At 39.2% G+C, this 16,078-nt stretch overlaps 1 protein-coding gene across 2 annotated transcripts in view; it reads right to left on the bottom strand.

The window, feature by feature from the left end:
* Positions 1-2,828: 2,828 nt before the first annotated feature.
* Positions 2,829-16,078, bottom strand: part of dnm1a (dynamin 1a) — a 126,671-nt gene continuing 113,421 nt past the window's right edge. The window contains exon 22 of one of the 2 annotated variants that reach the window (XM_060912826.1): positions 2,829-2,996. In XM_060912826.1, coding sequence (XP_060768809.1) covers positions 2,936-2,996 — 61 coding nt within the window. In that variant the 3' untranslated portion in view covers positions 2,829-2,935. Of the gene's footprint in view, positions 2,997-3,576; positions 3,714-16,078 lie in introns of those variants that run through there. The other variant, XM_060912827.1, reaches the window with a different exon arrangement.

Genomic DNA, 16,078 nt, shown 5'->3' with positions numbered 1-16,078 from the left:
CTGTCCTATCCAATAAAAAGGTGCAAAAAGCCCCAAAAAAAATCTTTAAAAAAGACAATTTTAAATCACACTTGGATGACCCATGTGTAGTAATAAAAGTATTTTTGTTCATAAAGTAGGAAAGAAAAAATTAAATTAATGATTTGTGGTAATTAAAAACAAGATATTTAAAGAATACTTGGAATATTCAATCATAAAATAAATTGATTTCAAAAGATAGAGCAAAGAAAAACTCAGTCAGCATGAAATAACCTGGAAAATGAATGCGGGTCATTTTTGACCCATGTTGTGCATTAGAAGGGGTGCGCATACGTTTTGCATCAAAGGGTTAAATAAATAAATCAAGCTTACTAAAGGGGTTGTACTTGACGCTATGAAGACTCCCTGATTAGGAAACCTCTGTTTGAGGTTTTTCAATGGACCGTTAATGGTTCCCTGTCGAGGACAAACCAAAAACCCTTCACAAATAAACCATAGTTGTTGGAGTTGAGACGCGCTTATTGCTTTTATAAAAACAAAAAAAAAACCCTAATATTCAATAAATAAAACAACATTTATTCTATCCACATTCATTGGATATGAGCAATCGCATGCTCTGATTGGCTACTCTATGACTAGGCTATCAGCTCATATACTGTGAGTAGAGAAGAACAAAATGGCAGTGTGTGTTGCTGAACCAACCGAGGATGAAATAAAAACTACTTGAAAAGTTTGAAGCTTAATTTTTTTTCAATAAAATGTGTTTTCATCGATCAACTGTTGATGTAAATCTTGTCAAATTTGAATATTTTACTACGCACGTATTCAATTTGTTGCGTGTCTGCTAAGCAAAAATGATTTTCTCGGACGTTTAGTATAAAGTTTTTATTTATTGAATTTGCAAAATTAAAAAAAAAAGCTCTGTTTCTCAAAATCCAGTGAATGTGGATAGAATAAAACATTTATTAATGATGATAATAATAATAATAATTGAAATAAAATAAATGCATTTTTCCATCACATAATGTAGTCTATGGTTTATTGGTTTAAACCCAGAATGTAATTATGATGCTGTGGTCACGTATATCGAGGCTTTTACCACAGTTTCAAACGTGGTTCAGCCAATCAGATTTCAGAACAGAAACTATCCTTTTTTTTTTTTTGGAAAAATAAACAATATTTTACACTACACTTGATAAATATATCTCACAGCACTATGCAAAGCACTGCAGTCCACTAATACACTAACGTTAATCAATGTGGCTTTTTTATTTGCTCAATTTTTATTCCTATTTCTATCTAAACACAGTATTCATGCGATATTCTACAGCGCGTCTCTAATCTAAATAGCATGTCAGTTATACGTATTTCATACTGCAGCCATACTGAAGCTGTTAAAATCCAAATTTTATGTTTTAACAGCCCAAGACTGTAGTAAAAGTAAAAAATCTGGCTGGATTAACGAACCTAGTGTCAACATATATGTATATATAAATTAGTAATATATGTTTATGATAATTTATTCATTCAGAACAGATATTTGTACGGCATATTTACAAAACCAGTGCAAGAATACATAGAAATGACTGCATATTTGATGCATCGTGCAATTATATATTTTTTTCCCTTTGGATAGTGTACACTCATCTCGTAGCTTTTTTGCAAAACTTAAAAAAAAAGAAAAAAAAAAAGAAGCAAACTTCTGACACCAAAGATGTCCTGCTGATCGATTAGTTTTAAGCATTATTGTACATTTGATTTTTCTTTAAATTATTCCTTTAAAACCTGATTTTCTAATTTGACAATAAATCAAACACACAAAAGCACAATTAAGATATGTTTGCATAAACGATTAAGTTATGCACCTGTAGAGATGCTAATCATGATACAATCCCTTTTTTATTCCCCTCACAGAGAATTAGAGTAGCTGCTGTCGTGCAAAATTTTAAACAGATTTCGCGTATTTTGAGTACGTGTGTCAAACTTCAGGTCTACTGCATGTTACGTGGAGTGATCCGTAGACATATTGCACTTTCTGTGTAGATCCCGCCTCGCTGATTTTACTGAACTCACTACGTGGGAAAGTGAAATCTTTAAAGAAATATTATGAGGGTAAACATGGACAGGGTCGAGGATATTTCAGTACTAAAGTGAGGAGGTGGACATGACGCGAAATTCAAGGAACCTTGGCTACTTGTGCATTCATTACACTAGGGATTAAACATCGAGATGGTGTTCATGGACATCATGTTAATCCAGTTGGTTTTGGAGAAAATCCATCAAAAAGCATAGCGACGCTAACGACGACAAAAACACAACACGTCTCTCACAGCACGGTGGTGGTGTCGCTGCTCCTCCACTTCATGTGGAACGTAGAAGAGCATCTGTCCTTTAATGAAGCAGGTGTAATGATGAGGAGCAGATACATCCGAAGAGGTTTCCATCTGTTTTTCTCTCCTCCCTGTGTCGTGTGTGTGTGTGTGTGTGTGTGTGTGTGTGTGAGTTCAGTTGTGCTGGTGGGGTTTGGTTTAGGTTTGCTTGACGGTGAATATGGAAGGAGTCTGAGAGGAAGAGGAGGAGGAGACGAGGATGTAGAACAGGAAAGGGAAAAGAGAGATGACGGGAAGAAGTAACAAGAGCAAAAGTGAAGGAAAGAAAAGAAAAGAGAGAGGAGAGGGAAAAGATAAGTAAGAAGAAAAAAATAAATGTGGGAGAGGAAGCAGAAGAGGAGGATGGGGAAAAAGAAAACGGGACAAAAGGAGAGACGATAAAGTAAAAAAAGGAAAGTAACAAATAAAGAAAGTGAAAGAAGGAGAGAGAGAGATGATGTACAAGAAAACAAGAGAAAGAGCAAGAAAGGAAAAAGAAATGTAGGGGGAAGATAAGAAAGAAGAAAAAAGTACAATTCAAGAGAAAATGAAGTAAAAGGAGGAGGAGTAGAAAAGGGACGGGGTAGTTAGGAGTCAGATGAAGGAAGAGGGCTCTCGGGGTGTGAAGGGCTGCCCCTGCTCTGCCGGCTGAGCAACACAAGGAGGAAAAAGAGAGAAAAAAGAGTGAATATTGAAAGAAATATTAAAGCAGAAGTAAGTAAAATGGCGTCCCCAAAGTCAGCAAGGCTGGAAGGCAAGCGCCTCGGATTGTAATTAAATCCTCAATTGAATGTAACCATTTAGAGCAAAATGTGCATGATTAAAATCCGGTCGTCAAATCAGAACCATCGTAAAGTTTATTACCCTTCAGGTTAATGGGGTATGTCTTCCCGCCTGTAACTTCAAGGAGCGCTGCTCGAGAAACAGAAGGACAAAAAAACAAACGAAGGTGAATAACGTAACTGAAACGAATGCGTACAAAAGCACACGCCACAAACAGATGCAGTTATACTCATTACTCCAGTCATCACCTTGGAGTGATAATGCATCAACATCAGAAAAGAGCTTTCATTCAGCAGAAAGAAAAAAAAATCACAACAGAAGTCAGGGATCGTTAGAAACTCATGACGCTGAAGAAATGCAGACAGAGTAAAATAATGAGGAGAAAGAAAACATATAATGGCAGGTTAAACCATGTGTGTGTGTGTGTGTGTGTGTGTGTGTATGCCAGACTGAATCTGAAGGAGAAGAGGATGAAGGGGGTCTGGGTGGTCTGCCCCATAGGTCTGGTGGGAGGAGCTAATAGTCTAGAGGGAGGAGTCTGTGTATCACATGGGTCGGGTGGGTGAGGCCGGGGGTCGTCGGCTGCCATGAAAACACACACAGGAAAAACACACAGATGAGAGAGAAGGCAGGGATGAGACACACATACGTACACATGGTAACACGTATTTTACACTTCTGGTTATTTGGGACATTATGCAGAACAAATTCACGTCACAACATACGAGACGACGTGGAGGTTCAGTAGCGGAGCGTCACGATGTATTGTTATAGCAATTATTAGACAGTGACCAACTCCAGAATCATTTACAGAACTCAGGTTCTGTAAAGTTCAGACTTAAACGGTCCGAGTTTGAAAGTCTGAGTCCACTACCAATCGATGTTTTATATCGTAAAACATTACAGGGAAATAAACCAAAAAACAAAAACGAGCCTTTTTTTTCACTTAATGTAATAACAAATAAATACAAGTCTCTAGTGAAACGCAGCGCTTGGTTTAATTTGTACTCTCGGCTTTCCAAACGAAAGAAAATGTAGAGAAAGAAAGTGATGGAAGAAAAGAAAATGAAAGGAAAAAAAGAAAAGATAGCAGGAAGGGAAAGGAAGAGGAAAAAAGAAAGTAGGAGTGAGGGAGAGGACGAAAAAAGAATATAGTGAAATATAGAATAAGAGAAAGATGAGGGAGAAATATTAATTGGAACATGCTTCAGTTATCTCATCTCATTATCTCTAGCCGCTTTATCCTGTTCTACAGGGTCGCAGGACCGACTAGTGGCCTAGTGGTAGCGTGTCCGCCTCTCGATCGTGAGATCGTGAGTTCTATTCACGGTCGGATCGTACCAAAGACCATCATAAAAATGGTACCTACTGCCATCTGGCAAGGCACGCTGCAATACAGATGTGCATGGGGAGTTAAACTCTCGTGGTTACCAGAGGACTAGCCCCCCACTGTAACCCTAGCTATGTAATAGGCGAGAGGCCGGGGGCTATGGAAACGGAGATCGGCGCCGCCCGATGCGCCATATACAGGTTGGGCCTGGTTAGTACTTGAGTGGGAGACTGCCTAGGAATACCAGGTACTGTAAGGCGTGGGAAGGACTTTGACTTTGACAGGGTCGCAGGCAAGTCACCAGTTAACCTAACCTGCATGTCTTTGGACTGTGGGGGAAACCGGAGCACCTGGAGGAAACCCACATGGACACGGGGAGAACATGCAAACTCCACACAGAAAGGCCCTCGCCGGCCACGGGGCTCAAACCCGGACCCTCTTGCTGTGAGGCGACAGCGCTAACCACCACACCACCGTGCCGCTGCTTCAGTTATATTTAGTTCATTTTTAGGGGTGCTAAGAATTGTGAGACATGGTTTTGTTATAAAAAGGCTTTTTTTTTTTTTTTAAATTCCTAAAAATCAATCAATTAAAAATACTTTATGATGCCATATAATTTATTCTTCTTAATCCATATGTCAATAAAATCACAGCATTTTAAATTCATATTAGAGAAAACTAATTTTATGAAATAACCAGAAATAGTTTTGGCTACTGATTGACGAGAAACAGTTCTCAGTAGTGGAATCAGACTTTTGGACCTGACTGTATACACATGGAATTTGCCGACACGTACGGTACAGACCTTCAGTAATGTTTCATGCCACACTGAACAGCAAGCAGTTTACATCAAATCACAGCACACATCACTCTGTAAAGACATCACTGAATGTCTGATCTAATGTCTGATTAGACCGATCACATGTAACAGATGATGCTTAAACATTCAGTCACTAAACAGTAGATGAGTGTGGAGCTAGAGCTGGGCGATATGAGCAGAAAAAATGAGTGAGAGAAATATTCAGGGAAGCAACAATAAGTTATTTGATGATCATTTGAGGAAAGAAACGTTTGCAAACCTATTTTGCTTTCACATAAGAAGTAACCGTCCTAGTGAGTTAAATAGACTTAAAAAAAATTTTCTAGGCCAAAACATTAAAGCACCATATCTGTCTTGAAAAGACAAGCCACGAGTTGTAGACAGCAACAGTAACAGAGAATGAGGTTGGTCGTGGTGGAGAATTAAAGGTCAGAGCAAGGCCGGATTAACTATATGGGCCTGCGGCACAGTGCCCGGGGCACTAACCACTCACAGCCAGTGGGGGGGGCACCACATGACAGAAACTTTAAAAATATTTTTCCGTGAATGTTTGTACACTTAAAATGGTTATACACTTGACATTATTAAATAGTCATGAACACTAATTTCATAAGAACAACAACAATAATCATAATTCTGAGCAAGAGTGGCCTATGTGACCATTAACCCCCCTTTCTTCAACCTGTCAGTTGAGCCAGTCCACCTACGGTGAAATGCATCAATTTTTTAAAAACCGCGGTAGAAATGAAAAATGGACAGACATCAATTGAGTGGTTGTGCGAAGAGAAAATTAAAAAAGAGAAAGACTCCAGGCGTGTAGCTGCAATTAAAAATGTTCCGGTGTTAGATCGTTTTTTTATAAAAACATCGACAACTGCTGTCACTACCAGCGCTGAAGCCGAAGCTAGTGAAATCAGCGATGCTAGTGAGGGAGATGTCCCTGCTAGCACTAGCTGGGGAGATGCTACAACCACAGCCAGTGTTAGCCGAGGTGTCGTCGATGACGAGGATCCCCTCGAGGAAGATGGGAGCGAGGGAGACCCCGGGGAGGAGGATATGTGCGAAGCCACTTTAAGCCAGGTAGAGATCAGTTCACACCATGGTGACGAGAAGGAAGACGAGGGTGTTATGGATGTCAATCCAGCGCAGCCGACGCCAGTAGAACATTTCTCTATTTCAACTGATCCTGCGCTAGTGAGTGTGTGCAGGAGGTTACTGAACGCGTGTGCGCAGGGTAGTGGTGGGGGCAATTGAGGTATAGTGCCCAGGGGCACCGCATTGGCTTAATACGGCACTGGTCAGAGGCAAAGGTTTTCAATTTATGCACATTTGAAACTTTATATGTTAAAAACCCCTCTGTGATTTTCTTCTGGTCCCAAGAATTATTGTTAATAAGTAATAAATAAAATAAGTTAGCGTGGATCGCGGCGAATTTCTGCTCGGCGATTTTCGTGACCACTCGGCGCGTGACGTCATTCAAGACAAACAAATCACTAGAGTTGAGTCCACTTCAGTTTATTTGCATTGCCGTTCGGCTTGAGTGCAGACGTGCGTTCGGGAATTTAAAAAAAAAAAAACATGCCTTATTGTTGTGCAGTGAACTGTAACAACGGGACCGGTTCAGGAAGAAGTTTTTACCTTTTTCCGAGAGAGGAGGAGAGGCGGAGAGAGTGGATTGTGCGCGTGAAGCGAGAGGGTTGGCAGCCGGGTAAATATGCCACTCTGTGCTCTGATCACTTCGACGACGATTCATTTTTGAAGAATCCCTATCTGTTGTAGAGTTTAGGTGTCAGTGTCGGACAGAGAAGGCTCAAACCTGACGCTGTTCCGACAAAATTCGAACACAAAATCAAGCAGTCAAAGAAGAAACGGAGCAGCAACGCTCAAGCAAAAAGGAGAAGATTGGAGGTAAACATTTTTACCTTTGCTTGCAATTGACAAGTCAAGAATCCTGAGGGATCCTGTACAATCATTGTGGAAATGAGACAAAAGGGATATTTCCTCGCTTAGAGTTGGCTAGAAATAGTATAATGCTTGTATTACTATTAGCAATATATTATATTACCGACTAGTGGCCTAGTGGTAGCGTGTCCGCCTCTTGATCGGGAGATCGTGAGTTCTATTCACGGTCGGGTCATACCAAAGACCATCATAAAAAATGGTACCTACTGCCATCTGGCAAGGCATGCTGCAATACAGATGTGCATGGGGAGTTGAACTCTCGTGGTTACCAGAGGACTAGCCCCCCACTGTAACCCTAGCTATGTAATAGGCGAGAGGCCGAGGGCTATGGGAATGGAGATCGGCGCCGCCCGATGCGCCATATACAGGTTGGGCCTGGTTAGTACTTGAGTGGGAGACTGCCTAGGAATACCAGGTACTGTAAGGCGTGGGAAGGACTTTGACTTTGATATATTATATTAGCAATATAAACGAATCCATGTTATATTATAGGGATTGTGTGTGCCCGTGCGGATTAATTATTCTTCAAAAGGGCTCTGATTTAGTATTACGACAAAAGTAGGAATTTATCATAACTACCAGGATAAATCGTTTGGGCGCGAGTCTTGTTGAGGTCCACGATCAGAGTCAGCAGAGTCGCTGTCCGATTCCGAGGCCGCACGGTCAAACCAGTGAGCCACATTCACCGATTGCTTCGCAACGGCCATAGGTTCATACATGTATAGTTTCACCTCTCGATATTCAATTTGGAGAGTTCCTACTTCAAAATCTCTATCGCTTTCAGACATTTTACACAACCTCTCACGACCAAAGTCCGTACACGTGTGCTCGGTTCCCAGGTAAACACAGAGCTGCTCCCAGTCTGTTTGCCTTGAATGATGTCACGACGACGGTCCCCTGGCGGTAAAAGTGCGCATAAATGAGATGTAAACAAACCTTCGGAACTTGCGCAAACCAGTATATTTTAACCGTTTTATTCAACTTTAGGGTGCAAATTAGACACCATGAAGATTGAATTCGCTTTTTGGGTCGTTCTTCTAGAAAATAAAGTTGATATTCTACGTTCCACCTCCAACCCTTGCCTATGACCTTTAATGTTTTTAAATTGCATGAAAGGTGCAGTCTGTAAATTTTAAGGCCCTCTGAGTTAATTAAAATATGGATAAATTCACGTGTTTAAAATGTATATTTTTTCTGTAAAGCTTCGTTGTGACAATGCCTATTGTTAAAAGCGCTACACAAATAAAATTGACTTGACTTGACAATATTTGACTAAAGCTCATAATTTGGAATTTCTGTCAAAACAGATTCTGTCAAAAATTTCAATCACCATACAGACACATTAACTGGTTAAATCTATAACACTGACCTTTTTTCTTCGCGAAAGGCAAATACTTCATGAATGTTAAAGTTATCAGTCGTATCACTAATGTAAGCTGCCTAGCTTGTCGTGAGTTCACAAGCTTTTTGTGCTCCTCATTTTTAGCTTGAACACACAGATTTTGAAAATGATGTACGTTTGAGTTAGGTTCCACCCCCTATCTATTTTCATTGTTATTTTTCTTCTTAATTCATTGGTTACTGGTGAGGATCAGGAGAGACAGTGAAAGACAGAGATTTTCAAAGTGAAACAAAATCTCGGTGTTGAAAAACTTTATCGCCCAGCTTTATGCGACGCCATGACATGACATGACAAGACAACCAACAAACGACTGACAGAAAACATCCGACACTCAGCAAGATCCGTTTTCACGGTTCAAGCCTGATGGAACCTTGCTGTTACAGATGTGTGAAATGTATCAGTATTTGTAAGGACGTAAACTATGAGTATATGCGTTGTTCTACTGTTTATAACAATATGAAAACAATAATTAGTGAAGATAAATGACATGAACAAAAGGTACTATCCCTGTTCTGCTTGAATGAAGTGAAAGAACAAACTCAAAAATGTTAACAGGGCACACACACACACACACACACACACACACACACCAGCTCACAAGCACAGTGTGCAGTGTGAGCCCGATAGGCACGATGTCCTATCTCAAATCTGTTCTGAGTTCTGTGGGACGTTTGGTAAGACATTCGCATTTTTTTTTTCTGCTGATGGAGATCAGTTTTACAGAGCAGAACATTTCCGAATGTCAAATGATATATCATTCACTCTATTCTTATCATCTCTATCTGCCATCCGACCCTTCATGCCATCCTCCACAAACATCAGGGTCAATTCCCCAACACTTAGGGCCAATATATTACAAGCAAATAAACAAGGGAGAATTTTTAACCAATTTAAATATACGCCAATGGAGAACAGCATGTTAAAGGAGTCTGTAGTGTCTCAGATTTATGGAATTTGGTCAACTCCAGGACAGGAGGACAGGGCCGGCCCGTTTATTAGGAAGTTTGGACAACCACCTAGAATCTTTGTGTGGTGGAGCGTCCAAAGTCTGGTCCTTACCCCTATATCTCTGTTGCTATTTTTCAAAAAAAAGTCTGTCTGCAGATTGTATGCAAATTTTTAAACAGACACTCAAAGCAGTTTTCGGAAATATTATGTCAATTAGTCATTTAGTTAGCATTAGCAGTGAAGATGATAAACATTAACCATTATGACTTAAAAATTCCTAAAAATTGTACCATTTTAGCTTATCTTGGCGAGCATGCTAGTGTATTACTTGTAAATATTATAAATATTTTTGAATACGGCTTACAACTCCTCTCAGAAATCCCATCAGTTTAACCCATATTAGCTAGCAAGTTAGTATTATTAATTAGGATTTTAGATATTCATGAATATCTCTTCAAATTCCTTAGAAACTCTGTCAGGTAAGCTCATGTTAGCTAGTTAGTTAGTGTTAACACTGAAGATTAAAAGGATTATGATTATAACTTAAAATTCCTGTCAGATTAGCTAGTATAAACAATCTGGCTCGAATCGTCAATGTGGATCGCAATAATTGATGAATATTACTTAAATTTCCTCAGAGATCCTGTCAGGCTGGTGGATATTAGCTAGCGAGTAGGCTAACATTATCAGTGAGAATTATAAATATGTAGGATTTACTTCAAATTCCTCAGAAACCTTGTCAGGAAGATTACAAATATTTATTCATATTTATGAATGTTACTAATAAAATTCCTCAGAAATCCTGTCAGGCTGGTGGATATTAGCAAGCAGGCTAATGTTCCCAGTAAATATTCTAAATATTTTGGAGTATGACTTAAACATTCCTCTCAGAAATCCTGTCATGATAGCACATATTAGCAAGCAGGCTAACATTATCAATTAAGATCATAAATACCTATGACTTACTTCAAATTCCTGAGAAATCCTGTCAGGTTAGCTTATTCTAGCTAATAGTTCAGTGTTAGCAGGCAAGGTTATGAATATTTATCCATATTTAGGAATATTACGAATAAAATTCCTCAGAAATCCTGTCAACTTAGCTTATGTCAATCGCGATTATATCTGGGCCACTCTCGAACACTATGGCATACCCATTAAATACATCAACATATTCAGAGCATTCTATTCCAACACAGTGAGTGCAGTACGCATCGGAGACGAGCTGACAGAATGGTTCGACGTCAACTCTGTTACAGGCCAAGATGATATACAGGCCCCTCCCATCTTCAACATCGTCCTCAACTGGGTCTTGGAACGAGCATTATCAGAGAGAAACATCTCGAATGGTTTTCTGCTGCAAAAACGTCGCAGTTCACGGCAGCCAGCAGCTTACATCAGCAATCTTGATTATGCTGATGACATCGCCATCCTTGGCAGCAGTGCAGCTGGCCTTCAGGAAGCGACATCAAATATTTCCTACTTCGGCAAAGAAGCTGGCTTAAAGATCAATGCCAAGAAGACCAACTGCATGCTGATAGGCAAATTCCATAATCAACGCCCATTTCAGCAGGACGAAATCCTTGACATAACAGTGGACGACGATCACTTGGAGCAGGTGAATCATTTTAGGTACCTTGGCTCAATCATCTCAAGTGATGGCTCCATAGACAAAGAAATCAACATCAGGATCGGGAAAGCCTCTGGAGCGTTCAACTCCCTGAACAACATTTGGAGAAACCACAGAATTACTCTCCGCACAAAGATCAAAATCCTGGAATGTGGTGTCTTTTCACTCCTGCTGTATGGCTCCCCGACCTGGGCCCTAATAGATAAGCAAGTGCAACGTTTGGAAAGCTTCCAACACTTGCCTTCGGCAGATCTTAGATATTCGTTAGGATGATTACATCCCCAATAAAGAGGTCCGCGCAAGATCTTCCTGCACCAAACTTGGTACCCATGCTCAGTTAAATAGGCTACAATACTTTGGCCACGTCGCAAGAATGGAACCATCTTGACTACCAAAGTACCTTCTTAACTGGACTCCCTCACACGGTGCCCAAAGTGTTGGACGACCTCGTCAGAGTATTTTACGATCTATTGCTTCCAACATAAAGCATCTACTGGGTGAACATTGGGACATCGGTTCCACTCTGGGAGTCGCCGCCAACAGGATCCAATGGAGGAACCTTCTAACCGAGCACGAGCAGGCAGACTATAGATGACCTTACCAAGTACAAGTACAAGTAAGTAGCTTATTCTAGCTAATAGGTTCATGTTAGCAGGGAAGATTATGAATATTTATCCATATTTATGAATATTACGAATAAAATTCCTCAGAAATCCTGTCAAGTTAGCTTATTCTAGCTAATAGGTTCGTGTTAGCAGGGAAGATTATGAATATTTATCCATATTTATGAATATTACAAATAAAATTCCTCAGAAATCCTGTTGTTAGCTTATTCTAGCTAATAGGTTCATGTTAGCAGGGAAGATTACGAATATTTATCCATATTTATGAATATTACGAATAAAATTGCTCAGAAATCCTGTCAAGTTAGCTTATTCTAGCTAATAGGTTCGTGTTAGCAGGGAAGATTACGAATATTTAACCATATTTATGAATATTACAAATAAAATTCCTCAGAAATCCTGTCAACTTAGCTTATGTCAATCGCGATTATATCTGGGCCACTCTCGAACACTATGGCATACCCATTAAATACATCAACATATTCAGAGCATTCTATTCCAACACAGTGAGTGCAGTACGCATCGGAGACGAGCTGACAGAATGGTTCGACGTCAACTCTGTTACAGGCCAAGATGATATACAGGCCCCTCCCATCTTCAACATCGTCCTCAACTGGGTCTTGGAACGAGCATTATCAGAGAGAAACATCTCGAATGGTTTTCTGCTGCAAAAACGTCGCAGTTCACGGCAGCCAGCAGCTTACATCAGCAATCTTGATTATGCTGATGACATCGCCATCCTTGGCAGCAGTGCAGCTGGCCTTCAGGAAGCGACATCAAATATTTCCTACTTCGGCAAAGAAGCTGGCTTAAAGATCAATGCCAAGAAGACCAACTGCATGCTGATAGGCAAATTCCATAATCAACGCCCATTTCAGCAGGACGAAATCCTTGACATAACAGTGGACGACGATCACTTGGAGCAGGTGAATCATTTTAGGTACCTTGGCTCAATCATCTCAAGTGATGGCTCCATAGACAAAGAAATCAACATCAGGATCGGGAAAGCCTCTGGAGCGTTCAACTCCCTGAACAACATTTGGAGAAACCACAGAATTACTCTCCGCACAAAGATCAAAATCCTGGAATGTGGTGTCTTTTCACTCCTGCTGTATGGCTCCCTGACCTGGGCCCTAATAGATAAGCAAGTGCAACGTTTGGAAAGCTTCCAACACTTGCCTTCGGCAGATCTTAGATATTCGTTAGGATGATTACATCCCCAATAAAGAGGTCCGCGCAAGATCTTCCTGCACCAAACTTGGTACCCATGCTCAGTTAAATAGGCTACAATACTTTGGCCACGTCGCAAGAATGGAACCATCTTGACTACCAAAGTACCTTCTTAACTGGACTCCCTCACACGGTGCCCAAAGTGTTGGACGACCTCGTCAGAGTATTTTACGATCTATTGCTTCCGACATAAAGCATCTACTGGGTGAACATTGGGACATCGGTTCCACTCTGGGAGTCGCCGCCAACAGGATCCAATGGAGGAACCTTCTAACCGAGCACGAGCAGGCAGACTATAGATGACCTTACCAAGTACAAGTACAATTAAGTAGCTTATTCTAGCTAATAGGTTCATGTTAGCAGGGAAGATTATGAATATTTATCCATATTTATGAATATTACGAATAAAATTCCTCAGAAATCCTGTCAAGTTAGCTTATTCTAGCTAATAGGTTCGTGTTAGCAGGGAAGATTACAAATATTTATCCATATTTATGAATATTACGAATAAAATTCCTCAGAAATCCTGTCGTTAGCTTATTCTAGCTAATAGGTTCATGTTAGCAGGGAAGATTACAAATATTTATCCATATTTATGAATATTACGAATAAAATTCCTCAGAAATCCTGTTGTTAGCTTATTCTAGCTAATAGGTTCATGTTAGCAGGGAAGATTACAAATATTTATCCATATTTATGAATATTACGAATAAAATTCCTCAGAAATCCTGTCAAGTTAGCTTATTCTAGCTAATAGGTTCGTGTTAGCAGGGAAGTTTACGAATATTTATCCATATTTATGAATATTACGGATAAAATTCCTCAGAAATCACGTCAGGTTAGCTTATTCTAGCTAATAGGTTAGTGTTAGCATGGAAGATTACAAATATTTATTCATATTTATGAATATTACAAATAAAATTTCTCAGAAATCCTGTCAGGCTGGTGGATATTAGCTAGCAGGTTTGTGTTACTAGTAAATATTATAAATAATTTGCAATATGACTTACAAATTCTTTCAAAAATGCTGTAAAGTTAGCTCTTGGTAACTAGCTACCTACTAAAATACCTAGATTTAAACAGAAAACCATTTAACACGTCTGTATTTTTATGGTTTTAGTCAGCATATTTGAAAATGTCGCTAACGTCTTCCAGTCTTCTGATGGTTTGCTAACCTTTTGAGTATTTTTGATTTTCTAGCAAACGATATGGTGTTTTTCTATAGAATAGTCTATAAAATAAATAGCGAATAACTGGTTTCACAGTCACTAGCACAATATTTAGGCGAATTTTTGCTAGGTACAGTAATGTTAATGGGCCAGCTCTGCTTCCAGACAGTCCTTCAGACACATTATTCCACTCGTTACCATGAGTTAACAATGTGAAGGGCTTTCTAATGTCTGTTTGTGCATGTGTATCTCAGGAGTGTTTAGCGAGTTCAGAGGCAGAGGCAGATGGCCATGCAGAGAGCAAGTAATCAGTTTAAGCAAAGACGCTGTGGAGATGGGGACCGAGTACCATACACATACCAGACGCGCTGGTCCTCACTGGTCACTGATTGTAATTCTGTGAAGAGTAATCATAATCAGCAGGTAGGGTTGAGGTGGAGTGAAAGGGGGGAAGTAGAGGAGAGGAAAAGGGAAGGGATGTGCAAGAAACACGGTTTACATGGAGGAGGCTTTGGCACTGCTGTGTGCTCAGCTAATAACAGACTGAAGTGCAAAACCTCTGCACTAACAGCAAACAAAACGGATCTAATAATAGCACATAAATACAAATGTTTTTTAGAGGTTTTGCAGTTATGGATCATTTCAAAGGACAGTCGAGTTAGCTTTTTGGATTAGAAGTGGAGATCAGTAGGATTTTCCCTCCTTGAAATATAAGATGCTTTTTATATATATATATATACAGCAAAGTAATAAATATACTTATTTAATAGCTAAACAGGTACATTAAATATGTAAAAAGTTTCATATACTGTGTAGTTCAACAATATATAAAATTAAATGATAAACATCAGGATAAATGTGTTATTTATTTATTTATTTATTTATTTCAATAACACTTCATGCAACATGAATATATTAAATTATTTTTATATTGATTGATTGGTTTAATATAGTCTGAATTATTTCTCTATAAATACATGGAATAATTTTGTGTAACCATAATTAATATGCTCATTTCTTAGTGTTTTTACTGTAGACCTTCTCCTCCAAGAGTTGCAGGGTTTTTTTTTTTTTTTTTTCAAAAATTTAAATATTTTTGAATTAATAAAGACTTCTTTATTAGATAAGATTTACAGAGAGATATTTTTCAGGCCTGACAGAGGAATTAAGCTCAGGACTATAGAAAGAACATCTCAAGAAATGTATAGACCAATATTTTCTCTAAGCTGAAAGAATTTAGGGGGCGTCTAATACTCCAAACACTAAACCTTTCGTTCTGAGGCTTTAACGGTTAATACTCTCCATTATTATCAAGAGACAACTGTCCCATTTGTTTTGGACAGAAACTAAAATAGCTCAATCTTTATGCCTCTTTAATTCACCGCCTGCTACAGATGATAAGAAACAGCTCAAGAGCCAATGAAATGGCTTGAGTTTATTTAAGTCAGACTTATTTTTACAACAACCAATTATATTCAAGATACACTGATCAGAAGATATGTTTAAGGACAAGGGATGTAAGCATTCTATGGCGATTTTGTACACAGTAATAAGTTTAAACCACTTATTAGGGGAAATAACAAATGCAAACTTAATTTTTCAGTATATAGTATTAGTCGTGTATTGGTGTCCATAATAACAAGGCAAACTTAATACTGTAAAACTTTGACCTCATGGGCACTTTGAGGTTATCGTTAAAGGTGTTTGTGTGAGAGGATAGCATTTTGTATGTGTGTGTGTGTGTGTGTGAGCATCAGGCGGCAAGCAGCTGCAAGACAAGTTTATGTCACAAATCACACAAATCGAGCAATCAGAAGCACATGTGTAAAGTAATGA

Source organism: Neoarius graeffei, chromosome 28, assembly GCF_027579695.1.
Source record: "Neoarius graeffei isolate fNeoGra1 chromosome 28, fNeoGra1.pri, whole genome shotgun sequence".
Classification (NCBI taxonomy): domain Eukaryota; kingdom Metazoa; phylum Chordata; class Actinopteri; order Siluriformes; family Ariidae; genus Neoarius; species Neoarius graeffei.
The sequence above is the reverse complement of the archived record's forward strand: the minus strand, read 5'-3'. Positions and strand labels throughout refer to the sequence as shown.